The following is a 16,050-nucleotide window of genomic DNA, read 5'->3' on the forward strand; positions in this document are numbered from 1 at the left end:
AGGCCTTCGTTCATTTTTTATTTAAACACTTCCCAGGCATTACCTGAGAGGAGGTTTTTTTCTGTTGAGTTCTGGGATAAAGTAGGGAAACGTTTACATGTGGAACAAATGAAAGGGGATTTTAAGATCAGGAAATTTTACTCTCTTTTTAATTTGATCTACAACTTGATGAAAGGAATGAAGGGAATTTGGGGACCCCGTTCAACTCAGTTGTTACCTTCTTCCCCATTCCTGCTCCCTCTCTCCCTAAAACCAGGCCTGGAGAGGGCTGGGCACGGGTCCAAAGACAGGCTGTCAGGGATGGCAACCCCAAAATGGCTGAGAAACTACAGCACATCTGTAAAAGGGGAAAGAACCCTAAATGGGAACAGGTTCCTCATAATGAACCTAAGGAACTTTGCAAAGCAGCAAAGGACTATGGGCAGAAGTCGCCTTACTTCAAAAATACACTTAATGTGAATCTCTCTGGCCATGTCCTCATCTCTCATGATATCAGACATATTATATTGCTCCTGCTGTCCTCCACGGAGCTCCTCTTGTGGGACTCCCTACGGAGGAAACAGTTGAAAACTGTGCTTGCCACCCAGAAAACCGAGGACAGAGGTGCCAAATTAACAATGGAAATTTTATGTGGAGAAAATGACCATAACCAACCTGAGGATCAAGCCCAGGATCTTCCACTACCCATCCTAGAAGACATCAAAACCACTGCCATAGTCACACTGCTTAAAGCTGCTGCTTTTCCGGCCGTGCTCACCTGTGCCTGGCCCATCTCGGAGCCAGACGGGCGCAGGCAAAGCAGCAGAGATCTGAAACTCGGCGGCTGCGCCGTCGCTGCGCCCAAGACAATCCCACGTCAGCCCCGAGAGCCTCTCTGGGAACGAGCAACAAATCCCGGAGGGCTCCTCTCCGAGCCGGCTCCAGGAGTCCCTGGACCGAGGAGCTGTCGTCCAGCTGTTTGGGGAACCTGCTGGGGCTCTTTGGACCAGCTGTGTGGCGTTCCCAGCGCACGCCCGGCAAGCTGAATTCCCCCACAAGGACAAGGGCGGCTGATTTGGAGGTGTCCCTTGGTTCTTTTCAGAACCATTTGTCGGGGTCATTATCCTTGTTGGCTGGCCAAGAGCATCCTCCCACAAAACACTGCAAGGGAGTTCCCAGCAGATAGGAATTCCTAGGAGATAAAAGCACAACCACATAGGATTTATCTGAGAAGAACAAGGTTGAAATGTGTATTGCATTTAGCTAAAACATAGCTTTTTTTTTTTTTTTTTTTAAGAAACCTGCAGTGGAGACCAGGACAGGCCAAAGGGTCTATTCCTTGGATAGATTTTGGAAGGAGCTGCTAGTGCAAAGCCTGTGTTTTGGAGGAAAAGTTGCATTTCCCATGCTGCTGAAAACCTCTCCCAGAAAGAAAACCAAAACCAAACCAAAACAAGAAAGCAAATAAAACCAACCAACCAAAAAACAACACCCCCCCCCCAAGCCAACCGAACCCCCCAAAAAACAGAGCAGAGAACTGAAATCGAAATTTCTGAGTCCCCAGAAATGAGGAACTGCTGTCACTCAAATGTTATTAAACCACCCTCAATCCCCTGAATTCTAGTCAAGGTTCAGCATCTCACTGCAGCTAAGAAGAGATCACATAAATCATACTCATCTATTACTTCCCTCCAGGCATTATGTTTAAGTAAAAGCATCAGTTTCTCTTTGCTTGTCTGGGTGGATTGCTCTTGGTCAGTATTTTCCTTTAAGCACAGCCTGCCTCAAAAAGAGCATCTTTCGCCTTTCTTTTCCTGTCTTGTATTTTTCTTTTAAATATAGTGGAAACTTGTCACTTTGAGTTAGATAACAGTATACAAAGAACATGAAGAAACAGTTGAAGCTGAGAAACTGAAAATGTTACCTATTATTTGATCAATATTTCCAGTGGCTGCTATCAAATTGGACTGCCAGGCATCCAGGGATTTTTAAGAAACATGTCAGGACCCTGAAGTACTTCTCATGCTCTTAAATAGAGAAATAAATAAGGAACTCTGTCCAGGTACTTTGTTTTTTAAGGAACTGGTTGTCACACGAACATAGGAGGTAAAAATGGGAGCATCTAAAAAGTGTTTCTAGATGGGGATACAAGGAACCTCTTTGTGTGGAAGGCTCTGCTGAGGTTATTTGAAATTGGAGCCTACCCTGGCAAAGTATAGGAAAGGAAGGTCTGGCATGATAGGGACAAAGCTGCTGGTGTCCACCCAAGGTGATCTCCACCCATGTCTGTGGCTTCCAGTGTCTGCCCAGGACAGGTAAGCACTGGAAGGTTGGGTATTTCTAGAGATGCAGAGGATCTGGAAAGCCACTGCTGCCACCTGCTGTGCCATCCCACTTTTAAATCCACAAACCCACGCCCTGAGTAATGCCACAGCCTAAAGCTCATGGCTCCCCATAGGATTTGCCTACTGGGATTAGAAAATGATGGACTGCTGTGCAGGCTTTAACCTTACTGTATGGTGGTGACCCCACGTGTGTAATAAGCACCCAGAGGTATTTCCCAGCACTTTCTCAGCTCGGGAGAATGCAGAAAATAATTTTCTACCTACTCCTTTTGGTTGGCAATGTCACCTGGCATAGAAAACATCGACCTCCACCACTGCAGCTGTTGTTTTCCCCCCGGATTAATTTTTTAGAATTAAGATTCCATGAAAAAGCTTTTCACTTCTTCCTAGGAGGCAGTTCCTTTAAAAGTGTTCAAATTGTGGGTGCAAAGTCAAAATCTCCCTTTCAAACCAACTCTGCAAGATTGCTTCTAATCTGAAAAGTGATAGAAAAATTTCATCTGATCAGTGGGTTATCAAAGTATTAGAGTCATCTGTTTGCCATATTTAAGTACTGTGTCAAGAACAAATGAAAACAAAGCTGATGATGTCAGCACTGCAGACTATCAACATACTTCAGTCCAGTCCAGGTGACTCAGCTTCATCTCTGTAAAAGTGAAAACAACATGGAGTTAAAGACCATTTCACAGGAAATTGTGCTTCGAAAGGTTCTCACTGTGGTTTGATCTTCTATTCAGATGACAGAGGCACAGCTCTTATTGTTGCAAGGAGTGGAACACTTGCACAGAGTGTAAAGAACAGAGCAAATATAAAGCATGAGAATGTTGTACTTCATGGTAACTACTAAACAGAAATTAAAGTAAAATTTAATTGTAATTGATGTGAGATTAATTGTGGCCTGGAGCAAAAGGCAGTGACTGTCAGACTGCACAGAGCTTGAGGGCTGTCTCAGAGCTTGGCACTCTTGAGGACTGCCAGCCATTAGCACTGTAATTATGTTATTTTTATAATTCAGGCATGTAGCAAAGGGTGATTATGATGCAAAGGAATAAATGTCCTGCCAGCAACACAAGCACCACCCGAAAAAATTATCAAGAAGAATGACTTAATGTGGAAAAACATTGAAGCAGCTATTGAAGCGCTCAGTTTGTATCCACCTCATCAGCAGCAAGGTGCTAAGGAGCAACCATCGAGCCTGCCAAAATCCAACTGAGTTGGACTAATTTAAGTGGTTTTTTTTGGCAGTGTCTCTGGGCTATGGAGCCGTTTGCAAACCAGTAGCAGGAAACTTTAGGGACTGATGAGAGACACACCACCAGAAAGCTGCTGGGAACACAGCAGTGACTACAAGTGGCAGCCACGGTTGGAGATTTGAAGATTTCAAGCTTCATTTGAAGTTTCAAAGTGGACTTGAAGCAGGAACCACAGAACTGACCTTTTAATGTGGAGAAAAAATATAAGGAAAGACTAATATGGGTGGGTTCAGTCTAGGGAGGAGAGAGTAGATGAGGACAATCATCAGACACATAATGGAGTTGTATAAAAAGAATCCTGATGAATTACTGTCCATGTAATTGCTTGGTCCTTTTGGGTCAATTCCATATGTTTGGGGAATAATTAGAATAACAGTTGAATGCTGCAGGAAGCAACTTAGGTTATGTAATCAGCTATATGGGAGACTTCTGAACCACAGGGGGACAAACACCACTTAAGACCAGTCCAGACACTTGCTGTGCTTCAAAAAAGGGAAATGGAATAAATGTTTCTACAGCTTCCTTTCAATCATGTGCTTGATTCTGTTGTTAATACTTACATTGGCATGAAGTCACTACATTTTTTAAAGTAAGTTGAAGTTACAGGAAGAAAAAATAAGTCAAACGATGTAGATTTGCAGCTTAAATTTGGCAAAATTCAAGTAACTGGATCTTTACACGTTAGCATTGCTATTTTGTGTTGCCAACATCACTAAAATCAGCTCAACAAATGTGCCTGCTCTTGCCATACTTTCTCTGAACAGAAGAAATGTTATTAATAAACTGACATCAAAGTAATTGGCTGTATTGCAAGTGATTTTATATTACAATTTAGACTAGGTTCTGTTTGCATATTAGTATTTAAAGGGAACAAGAACAAAAAAAAGACATACTAAAAAGAAACAAGTAAAACCAAACCCTGAAAGTATAAATGACAATGTATACTCACTTTCAAAAATTCTGGCATTTTATGACTGACTTCCTGAACATTGCAATTCCAAACCAGACTATTTTGTTTCCACTTCTTATCAAAACACCTATTTGTTTTCAGATTAGAATAAAACCACAGAGAGGAAAGATAGGTTAAAAATGGTGTATTTGACCTGTTTTACAATTGATGTTCAGATGCTTATTGAGTTCTGGAGGCAATTTAATAGACTCATAGATATAAAAATATAAAATTTTCTTTATTAATGAGGTATGCATTTGTTCAGATCAGGTTTCTTGGGATACAGCCTTCTATTTGAATTTCAGCTGGCCAGCCTTTGTATCTGTTCTTTGTCTGGTCAGAGTGGTTTATCTGTAAAAATAAAATAAATTAAAAAAAATCAGTATTTAGTTTTTTCCATTCATATACCAGTTTGTCAAACCTTATACAAGAGGAGGGAGTAATGAAGGAGGTCTGGGAAGCTGAGGAGAATGTTGCACATCTTGCTTAACATAATGGGTGAAGATTCTGCCAGTTTGTCTCTTAGACAGAGTGCTTCTGTCACACAGATGGCTGTCATGATATACACTAAATTGAGTATCTTTGTCCAGCAGAAGCTCTGAAATATGAAAAATAATGCAAAAATATTCTGCACCAGCACAAGCTGGGGGTGACCTGCTGGGGAAAAGCTCTAGGGGGACCTGGGGGTCCTGGTGGACAATGATCTGTCCCTGATCAGCAGAAGCCAAAGAGGCCAGTGGTGTCCTGGGGGGCATTGGGAAGCGAATTCCCAGCAGGTCAGGGGTGATCCTGCCCCTGTGCCCAGCCCTGGGGGCACCTCTGGGTGCTGTGCCCAGCTCTGGCTCCTCAGCACAGCAGGGACAGGAGCTCCTGGAGCTGAGCAAGGGCCTGGAGCATCTCCGTGCCCAGGAAAGGCTGAGGGAGCTGGGGCTGCTCAGCCTGGAGAGGAGCCCCAGCTGAGAGGGGCCTCAGCCCTGCGTGTCCCCATGTGTCCCTGTCTGTCCCTGTCTGTCTGTCTGTCCGTCCGTCCCTGTCTGTCCCTGGGTGTCCCTGTCTGTCCATGGGTGTCTCTGGGTGTCCCTGGGTTTCTCTGTCTGTACTGTGTGTCCTTGGGTGTCCATCTGTCCCTGGGCATCCCTGGGTATCCCTTTCTGCCCCTGCCTATCCCTGTGTATCCCTGGGTATCCCTGTCTGTCCCTGTCTGTGTGTCCCTGTCTGTGTGTCCCTGTCTGTCTGTGTGTCCCTGTCTGTGTGTCCCTGTGTGCAGGCAGGCTCAGAGCAGTCCCAGGCTCTGCTCCAGGGCCCAGCCATGGCCCCAGAGCCACGGGCAGGGACTGAGCCCAGCAATTCCCCCTGCACAGGAGGCACAACTTCTGCCCTGGGCAGGGACCAGAGAGGGGCTGGGGTCTCCTCCCTGGGGATATTCCAGAATATTCCATCTGGACACACTCCTGTGCCCTGTGCTCTGGGATGGCCCTGCTGGAGCAGGGAGGTGACACCAGTGACCCACTGTGGTCCCTTCCAGCCTGACCCATCCTTTGATCCAGTGATATTCTGGGAAAAGAACCCCACTGTGGAAGTTTGGCAGGGCTCTGGAGGGAATCAGCATCATCAAGGGACCTGAACGCTGTGCTGGGTTTTCATTTCTGTCTGCCTCAGTCACACAGATGAGCACAACTGGGCTTACACAAACTGAGCACAACAGGGGCACAGATGCAAACAGAAATCTCTGTGAAAAGCAGGGTCTTTAGTCCTCCTGCAACCTGTGGGCAAGTTATTCCCAAAGTTATTGGTTTTGATATACAGACAAATATAAAATGAAAATGAAACAAAACTGACCTTTTCTTTTTGGATATTATCTGGCAGCTTGAAGCCTTTGGCAGCTATAAAAACCCAGCTTGATCTGAACTTTATATTCTTGATTTCTTTACTTCCCAGTTCTTCTATTAAATTTTTGGCGTCATCTTTCAACCTAGGAAAACGTAGTGAAAAAATGAGTGTTAAAAATTCAGGGTATGAAAACTGATGAAAAAGATCATGGCTGATTCATGCTTTACATTCAGCATTAAGCCTGCAGAAGCAAAAATGAGATTTAAATAGTCCTGAGAGCTGTAGTAGTAACATGACATTGAATTCACAGAAAGAATTGAATTTATCAAATTTTTTCCTTCTCAGTAAGTTCCTGATGTTAATACAACCTGTTTATAGCAGCATACCAGAAAGAAAAATGTATCTCAAATACTGTCTGGTTCTTGACAATGGTGTCAAATTAAGTATTTTCCTGGATAATTACTATATCATGAGCTCAGCTAAAATTCCCCCAAAGATTCAAAGGCACCTGAAAAATAAGATTATGATGTTAGAAAGAATGCAAACTAGAGACATCATAATTGGAGGTGTGGATAAATAACATTTCAGAGTAAAGTAGGCTGTGACCCAGAGGTCATTGATTTTAAAGAATATAATATCTACCTATCCTAGGGAGCACCAACACACAGACACCTGCAATCATGGAAAAGACATGGAATTAAAACTTTCAGACAAGAACTGAGAGAACAACTCTGAGTGCAGAATGGGATTTATCATTCCTTTACACCAATGCACAAGAAGTAATTTTCCAGCTTTTCACAGCTCTGCCCCTCGGGCTCCATAAGCTCCTACCTGGTGCTCCCATCATCGTGGGTGGCCATCAGAATGAGGGACCCTTCTGGTGCATTCCTGATGAAATTCATCATCTCATTTGACTGGTCTGTGGAGTCAACCACACAGCTGGTTATTCATGGCACACACTCACATTCCTACTCATGCAGCCACGGTCATGAGCATTTTTAAGGAGTCAGGGAATCAGCTTCCAGTGCCTTGGAACATTCTGGTTCTCCTCACTAACAGGTAAGGAAACTTGGCCAGTCAACATTTAGAAAATGTGTTAAAAGCTATTCTTAAAGTAGATCATCTTTACAGCTACATGGAAGGATGTAAAGAGACAAATAAGCAAACTTCCTATGATGATTTTATAACTATGATGATATTATAACTAAAATACAACAATATATAATGGGGAAAAAGAATTTTGCTGACTGAAGTATCTGGATGTCATCTAGTTAAGTGCCATTCCTACCAGACTGAAATAATGGACACCAAAGAAAAAGACAAGACAAAAAAAGGGGAAGAACAAGATATTAAAAAGAAAAGATAATTAACTATTTCAACCAACAGGAGAAATTCAGCTTTTCAGGCAAAATTTGTCATCATATCTAGCCAGAACATATTTTATGAAGACAGCAGCTGTTTGTTTCTACTGATCCCTGTTGAGAATACAAAGTCAAACAGGAAAGAGGAGGATAATTACATGAATCTGTCTTTTCTTAATGCTGAAATGCTAACAAAAGCTCTATTGAACTCTTTTCCTTACCTTTTCCCCACATTTCAAAAAATTTGTTGACTTGAGTTTTCCTGTTTTATCTGTAATTAAAAAAAGAGGTCTAAATATGAGCAAATACTATTTTATTCAACCAGCAAACACAGAATTTTTAGCTAAAGCTAGGCATCCCTACTTTTGTGTATTATTTGGCTTCTTTTGTTTCAATTCTTAAGTTGGAAGAACCATGAAATAGCAAGTTTTAAGATTTGGGGAGAATATTTTATTTCATGTAGTCTCTGAATTATCCCATGTGACTAAAAAAAATTATTACTTCTTATTTTATAGAAAAATTCTTTCTTCGGTGCATGCTTCCATATTTTTATATCTAAATATACTATACTAGGTGACAGCCATAGATAGGAAAATTGGTTAAACCTGTTTGAATGAACTTAATCCTATTCTGTGCAGTGTTTGAGATGTTCAACCTTTCATCCATAAGACACTGAGAACAGTCATTATCTTGCCTGATCTAATTAGTGGACATGTAAAAAAATACGTTTTGCTAAAAAATGGTGCAGGATAATGGACAGATTTACCTGCTTCTATTTGCCACCATCTTGCTTGTGCATTCATGATGAGTGTTTCTCCTCTTACTCTCATTTTTGACTCATTTTTGTATTTTATAACCAGTAAAGATTTTATGATTATTGGGAAAAAAGGCAGCAGTTAACTGGGGGAAAATTTAGAACAGATTCTTGTCCGTGGTTAATTTAACCTTCAGCAAAATCATACAAATTCAGACAAAGTCAAGATCTTGCTTAGCAAAAAAAAATTCGAATAGAAGTGTTTTGTGATCAAAGCCAGCTTAACTGTGCCTGTGAACTCCCTTTTTTTCCCCTCCCCCACAAGATTTAGGCATTCATTTTTCCCTGGACCCATTACTGAATACACTTAATCACCATTCCCATTCATCTAAATCAAAATTTAGGATTTAGGTGCCTCTAAACCCAGAATAAAGCACACCTGCTGCTTCCAGTGGCTTTTACTACAAGCAAATGGCAGTTTAATATTAATTAAAATTTGAGTTTGTCTTTCTGTAGCCTGAACAAGTCTGGAAAATGAATTTTTACCATGGCTACACCTTGAAGCAGAACTGCAACTCTCAGTTCCTGCTTCTCCCTCATCAGTGGAGCAGCAGATATATTTTATCAAAGACTGTAGCTGAAAGTTGAGTCCTACTGCTGGAGATCACAGATATTCTTACTGTGCTACAAGTCTTTTGTCTAAAAAAAATACACTTATACCACATCTATGTGCACATTTTCTATTCTGTTTTCCTATAATGATTATGAACATGTTTCTCTTGTTTACCCAGAAGACTGTTACCGCACAGATTTGTTTTTCCTACATTAATGTGAATCAAATTTGGAATATTTTCCTTTCCCTTCCATACTGGCTGGTAGAAAACCCCACAAAAAACAAAAACCAAGCCTCCCAAGAACACTAGTAATTTATTGCAGTACAAAAATATATCTCTCTCTAACATTTTTTCTCTTACTTACAATTCACAATGGCAACGTTTATACCACTTTCAGTGTCATCATTCCATTCAGTTATAAGCCTGGAATTGAAATAAATACAATATCAGTAAAATTCATCTGTCCAGCAGCTCTGTTGCAAAGTTATGTTCACCAGTGCTAAGTAATTTTCTGATATTTATGTTTTCTTCAGTTATTTAATTCAAAACTCTATTGAAAACAAGAGCTCAAAAATCTTGCACAGTGTATCAGTCAGTTTCCTTCAACAATGACTCTTTCAAAATGAGCCAGATCAAGAAAATATTTCATACAAGTGCAGCCAGAAAGATAAGGAGAAAAAAAACAAAACAAAAAACAACTAAACAAGAATAAATAGTTTTGTGGCTGTACTCTCTGTGGATTTTGTCTCCAGGAAAGGTCACTGCAAGGTTTTGAAATTTTTCACCTGTCCAGTTTGAAAAGCCATGAAAGAACCTGACTTTCAGAAGGTGCTGAGAAGTCAACATTCTGTAAATCTGCTATCCTGCAACATAAAAATTAAAAATTCTACTGAAAACTAACAGTCGTCTGGAGATTAGGTGAGAAGAAGAAGAAGGAGCAGGAGGAGGAGGAGGAGAAGAAGAAGAAGAAGAAGAAGAAGAAGAAGGAGGAGGAGGAGGAGGAGGAGGAGGAGGAGGAGGAGGAGGAGGAGGAGAAGAAGGGGAAGAGCTAAATACTGTTAGATAAATGCTGAAGTTCTCCACCAGAATAGGAGCCCCTGGTAGGAGCTCATTGCTGCTACTGAACCAAACCCCAGCACATTTGCTCACAGTACAAAGCACTTGCTAAGGTGTAAAGTTAGACTGGTACTCACTGCTCATCCTCAAAACAAATTTTAGCTTTCCTCTCTTTGCCACCACCACTGAGGATGCGATAGGCGAAGCTCTCTGGTGAGCAGGGAGACCAGTGGTCACACTTCTGCCTTTTGGGGGCTGGGGCTGCAACAGAAAGATGAAAAAAACTTTTTATTGGATGCTGCATGAACCATTTCTATGTGGGATGAATCCCCTAAAATCAAAGTGCTAAACTCAAGACATCTGAACACAGGAACTTGGCAGTTCTCTGGGATCGTGGCAACTTCATCACTGGTTTGTTTGGGCTGGAAGTTATCACTGATTTCCAAATAGGTATAATTGAAAAGAAGGTAATTATTATCTCCTATTCCACACAACAGGAAAAAAAGGCTACAAGGATGAAGGTTTCCTACCAACAGCTTGAAGTGAATAACTATCATTCTTATTTTAAGCCCTTTTTTTACACAATAACTTAGTCACAGATTGACAAAAATATACACGTTAAACCACCTGGTCAGAGTAGAGCCAAAAATAATGAGAATTTACTCACAAAGTTTAGTTAGTGATTCAGCTGTTTATCATAAATATAAAATACATGTAATAGAACCAAAGCTGCAGCTTGGCATTTTTATGGCAGCAAACAAAGAAGGTGTTCTGATATCAGTGTTCAATTAATTACCTTTGTATGCTTGCAAAAATAGGCTGACATTGTGTTTCTTCAAAAACAGTGTCTAAAAAAAAGTTCAACTTTGCTTTAATTAACTTTACAGTCACCTTCATTCTCATAATAGCACATACCAAATAATTTCTTAGCTAACAAGCCATTTGTCATTCAGCACATAAATACACAATATCAGATACGGTACAAGAAAGAAAAAAAAGGAAATAAATACACACCCCTCAATACTGGTTTCTTTCCAATCTCTTGAAGTGCTTCAATGGATATTGCATTTTGGGGTACATTAACAGCAGCAAAGTATCCCAAATACCAAGCAGCCAAGGATATCACCAGGAATGCAAATAATCTCAGAACAACTGTGAACGGGGAAAATAATTTTTAAAAATGATAAAAAAAACCACCCCACAAAGACATAAAAATGTTTTCATAGCAACACAAAAAATCTTATCATTTTTTTCTGGCATTGCTACCCAAACTGGCTGGTTTTTGTCTGAGTCACTGTGCTAACCTCAGCCTTCAGAGAGGTGGCAATAGAGTATTTGTGGCATTCCTATCTAGGACAACTCCTTTTGTTTCTAAAACTTGATCTTCAGGCAGAAAATTCCCCCAACACTCCCTTCAATCCACATCCATAATATCTCAAAGAAACAGAGTTTAACTCAACCCTAGTAAGATTTTGACTCTGAAAAGTAAGTACCAGGTACTACAGAGGTGTTTTGCAGTTACTATTGATTTTTTGAGACATGCAGACACTCCAGGAATGGTTTTAAACGCTGATCAAATAGGGAATTCTCTGCACCCACCTTTACAACATACTGGTAAAAAGAGCAGAAATCCCTTTGACACAATGAGCTCTGACTGCATTCAAAGAATCACAGAATAATGTGGGTTGGAAGGGACTCTCAAAGTTAATCTGATTTGACCTCCCTTCAATGAGCAGGGAAATCTTCAACTGCATCAGGTTGCTCAGAGCCCTGTCCAGCCTGACCTTGGGTATTTCCGGGGATGGAGCAGCCACCACATCCCTGGATAACCTGTGCCAGTGTTTTACCAGCCTTGTTGTGAAAAGCTTCCTCCTCATATTGATTATCTGCTTTTCCTCAACACCAGAAGTGCTAACAGGCTTTCCTGATGAAATACAGCACCTAATTCATGATGCTAAACGAGGAAGTATCACACTCCAGTAGTGGAACAGGCTGTTTGAGAGGTGTGAGTCACTTCCTGATCTGCAAAGAACCATCCTTGAAAACAAGGGTCTTTTAAATGGAAAAAAGAAAATTATTCGTTTTATAGTCCTGAAAACTGAGTTCAATGGGACCAATATCCAAAAATATGCAGTATGTTTACTTTGCCAGCCCTCTAGAAAATATCTTGTATTATCTAGTCTGAATCTTCCTTATAACAGTTTACATTCATAAGATACTTCTTTCCTTTCCTTCTTGGAACTGCCTTTTATATACATTAAGATTTCTGCCCTACCCTCTCTCTAGAATAAGGCCAAATTTTTCACTTGTCCTCTTCAAGTCCTGTTTTGCAAGTTCTGCCACTCCTGTGAATTCTGCCCGATTGGTCTGCATCCAAATTCTGAAAAATTCTGTAGAATGAACACACTGGTCCAACACAGACATTCCTGACTCTTTACTTCTGGTTATTCACGCCAGAAGGAACTTTGATATCTTTTTTTCTTCATAAGAGAAGACTTTATTCACTTAGGTTCTGTTGGTAATCCACCATAAAGACAGAACTTTTTCTCCCTAGCTACTTCCTATTTGTATTTGTCCACGTGATTATTCCTGCAATCTCCCAGCTTTAAAAATAAAAAGCCCAGACAAACATTGCAGAAACATTTGTGTGACTCCAGGGAAAATATAATGAGGAACTTGCTGTGGTTTCCTCAAAGGAATAAGATTGAGAAATTAATGTAATGAATCTTTAGATATTATAAATTTCCCTAAGTCCCCATGAGAAATCTCTCACTCCACCACGAGTAGTAGTGCAAACTCACACTAAAATAACACTGAAATTACTCTGACACTTCATTCGTGCAGTGATGTGAACACAAACACTGATAAAGTTCATAGGCACACATGAGGACGCTGCTGGAAACGAGAAGAATAACAGCAACCTTTGCTCTTTTTCAATATAAAAAAAAATTACCAGATTTATACACGAAATATATTTAATTCATAAAGGAGGCCAAGTCACAAGTTTCAAAGACAAAACCCAGGAAGAACAAAGTAAAAATGACAATTTTATTGAGAGATTTCAGTGACTGTTTTTGGAGAGGTAATGGGTGCATTGCAAAGATCTATGAAAGCACCAGTCAGGTTTTGTTTGCTCATTCCACAAAGCTTGGCAGTTTACCTTTACAATGTATTTGCACTATTTTTCCTCATTATTATGGAGGAGCTCTGCAAAACAGGCTCAACAATGCAGCATTTTACCTAAATTGAGGACAAATGTCTAACTGCTGTTATGCCTGATGTTAATCCCTGGTGGCTGGGAAAATCATGGAACAGATCATTCTGGGTGTGATCACATGGCACAAACAGGATAAGCAAGGAATTAGCACGGGTTTAAGAAAGGCAGGTCCTGCCTGACCAACCTGGTCTCCTTTATGAGCAGGGACTCCCTGTGGATGTGTGTCCTGGACTTCTGCAAAGCCTTTGGCACCATCTCCCACAGCATCTCCTGGAAAAGCTGCAGCCCTGGGCTTGGACAGGTGCATCTTCCTGGGTTAAGAATTGCCTGCACGTCCAAGCCCAGAGGGTGGTGGGGAATGGTGTCACACCCAGCTGGGGTTCAGTCACGAGTGGTGTCTGTCCCCAGGATCAATTTTGGGGCCGGTCAGGTTCAATGTCTTTGTTGATGGTCTGGGTGAGGGGATCGAGGGCACACTCAGTCAGTTTGCAGACAACACAGAGCTGGGTGGGAGTGTGGATCTGCTAGAGGGCAGGAAGGCTCCGCAGAGGGGTCTGGACAGGCTGGATCGATGGACTGAGGCTTGGATCAGGAATAGGTGTGGCCACAGGAGCAGGACCTGGGCACTGGTGAGGCTACACCTCGAATCCCGTGTTCAGCTGTGGGCTCTCACCATTGAGGGGCTGGGGTGTGCCAGAAAGGAGCTGGAAGGGGCTGGAGCCCCAGGAGGGGCTGAGGGAGCTGGAAAGGGGCTGAGGCTGGAGAAAAGGAGGCTCAGGGGGGACCTTGTGGCTCTGCACAAGTCCCTGGCAGGAGGGGCAGGGAGGGGGGGGTCGGGCTCTGCTCCAGGGAACAGGGACAGGAGGAGAGGGAACGGCCTCAGGCTGGGCCAGGGCAAGGCTCAGCTTGGACAGCAGCAGGAATTTCCCCATGGAAAGGGAGCTCAGCCTTGGCAGGGGCTGGCCCAGGAAGCTTTGGAGTGCCCATCCCTGGAGAAGTTCAAGAAACAGCTGGATGTGGCACTCAGTGCTACTCTCTAGTTCACAGGATGGTGATCAATCAAAGGCTGGACTCTAAGATCTTGGAGGTTTTTCCAACCTAAATAGTTCTGTGATTCTATAATATATTCTGTATTCTCCTTAGAACACAAGCTTCTTAAAAGTTTTTTGAAAACGCTTTTTAAGGCTCAAGGAATAAATTTACCAACTCTCCTGCGCAGTTTGCACTTGGTTCTCAAAACTCATAGAATGTTTCCGCTTTCAACCAACTTCTGGTTTTGCTTTCTAGGACTCAGAAGGCATCAAGAGACCTCACTGCTGGGCCAGCTGGCTCTCTTAGGTTTACCGAGGTTATTTATCCTGCACACATACATTCATTTTTGGGGTTTCTCCACAAGCCACATGCAAACCTCTACACACTTAACAGCAAAGCCATAAGCTCAGAGTTAAGAGATATTAATATTTATGATAAGCAATTAAGAGTAATAAAGCACAAAGTCCAGCCTGCAGGCAGGAAAGTCAGACTCTGCTGGTATTGGAGGCTTGTGGCTGCTCAGCACCAAGGAGCAGAGTGGGGACAGTGAGTGCACAGGTGATGCTGTGCCTCTCTCACTCCATTTCTGGCACGGAGGAGCTCCCTGAGAGTTACAGCTGTGCCACCGTCATCAGCAGAAATACTCACAGTGCCAGGCAGAGAAGGGTGCAGAGAGAAGCCAGGAGGAAGGGCAGTCAGGATGGGAGGTGTGGCAGGGACACGTAAAACAGCAGAGCATAAGGAAAAGATGAGAGAAGCACAGAATATCTGTTTCCGAGTTTAAAGGGGACTCCGCGCTTAATTAAATTTTAAGTTCAAATTAAAATTTCCGAGTTTAAAGGATCATCCAGTCCAACTCCTGGCCCGGCACAGTATAACCCAACAATCCCACCCTGTGCCGAGAGCGTTGTCCAAACACTCCTTGAGTTCTGGCAGGTTCAGAGCTCTCCTGTTCCCTGGGGAGCTGTTCCAGTGCCCGACCACGCTCTGGGTGAAAAACCTTCCCCCTAATAACCTAAACCTTCCCTGAGAGAGCTTCCTGCCATTCCCTCGGCTCCTGTGCCAGCAAGTCCACCTTTCAACAGCTCCCAATTTCCCTTGTCCCTCAGGTGCCCCTTGGCAGCAACTAAATCCCTAAATGTAAGCCAGTACTGGGTTTTTCTGAGTTTAGCTGATTCCAACCCCACGCAGCCACACCTCGCTAATATACACACACACCGCACACAGCTGGGCTTGAACAGGGGGGGGGGGAAAAGCCAAGAAAAGAGAATATATTTAAGACTCGAGCATGAATTATTCCCAGACTCAGAGCTGGATGTTGAGGCGGCATCATCCTCTCACCCTTCCCCTTGGCCAGGGGGTCTCATCCCGCCCGGAGAGGGCTCCAGGGCGCATCCTACTCACAGCGCTGGGTCAGCTTCATTATATTCCTCTTCCTCCTTCTCCTTCTCCTCGTCCCTCTGCCGGCCTCCCCTGCCAGCACCGGGAAGGGGAGCGGCCGCCTGTCAGCGCCGCACCGCCCCGGTTAAAGTTGACTAACTTCGAATTATTCTCCTCAGAGAGCACCCATCTAGCCCGCGGGACAGAGGGAGGGCTGACATGCCACTCAGGAGGACCGTTCGGCGAAGCTGGACTCCTTTCCTTTCCTTTCCTTCTTTCC

At 42.7% G+C, this 16,050-nt stretch overlaps 1 protein-coding gene across 1 annotated transcript; it reads right to left on the minus strand.

The window, feature by feature from the left end:
* Nucleotides 1-4,656: 4,656 nt before the first annotated feature.
* FAM3B (FAM3 metabolism regulating signaling molecule B) lies at nucleotides 4,657-15,906 on the minus strand. Its single transcript, XM_088160692.1, is given in 9 exon segments — nucleotides 4,657-4,877; nucleotides 6,366-6,498; nucleotides 7,188-7,275; nucleotides 7,939-7,965; nucleotides 7,968-7,988; nucleotides 9,450-9,508; nucleotides 10,279-10,402; nucleotides 11,156-11,293; nucleotides 15,795-15,906. Coding segments are annotated over 9 exon segments (699 nt in total). The 5' UTR covers nucleotides 15,814-15,906; the 3' UTR covers nucleotides 4,657-4,787.
* Nucleotides 15,907-16,050: the final 144 nt, after the last annotated feature.

The sequence above is a fragment of the Sturnus vulgaris genome, chromosome 2, assembly GCF_052056855.1.
Source record: "Sturnus vulgaris isolate bStuVul1 chromosome 2, bStuVul1.hap1, whole genome shotgun sequence".
NCBI classification, from domain to species: domain Eukaryota; kingdom Metazoa; phylum Chordata; class Aves; order Passeriformes; family Sturnidae; genus Sturnus; species Sturnus vulgaris.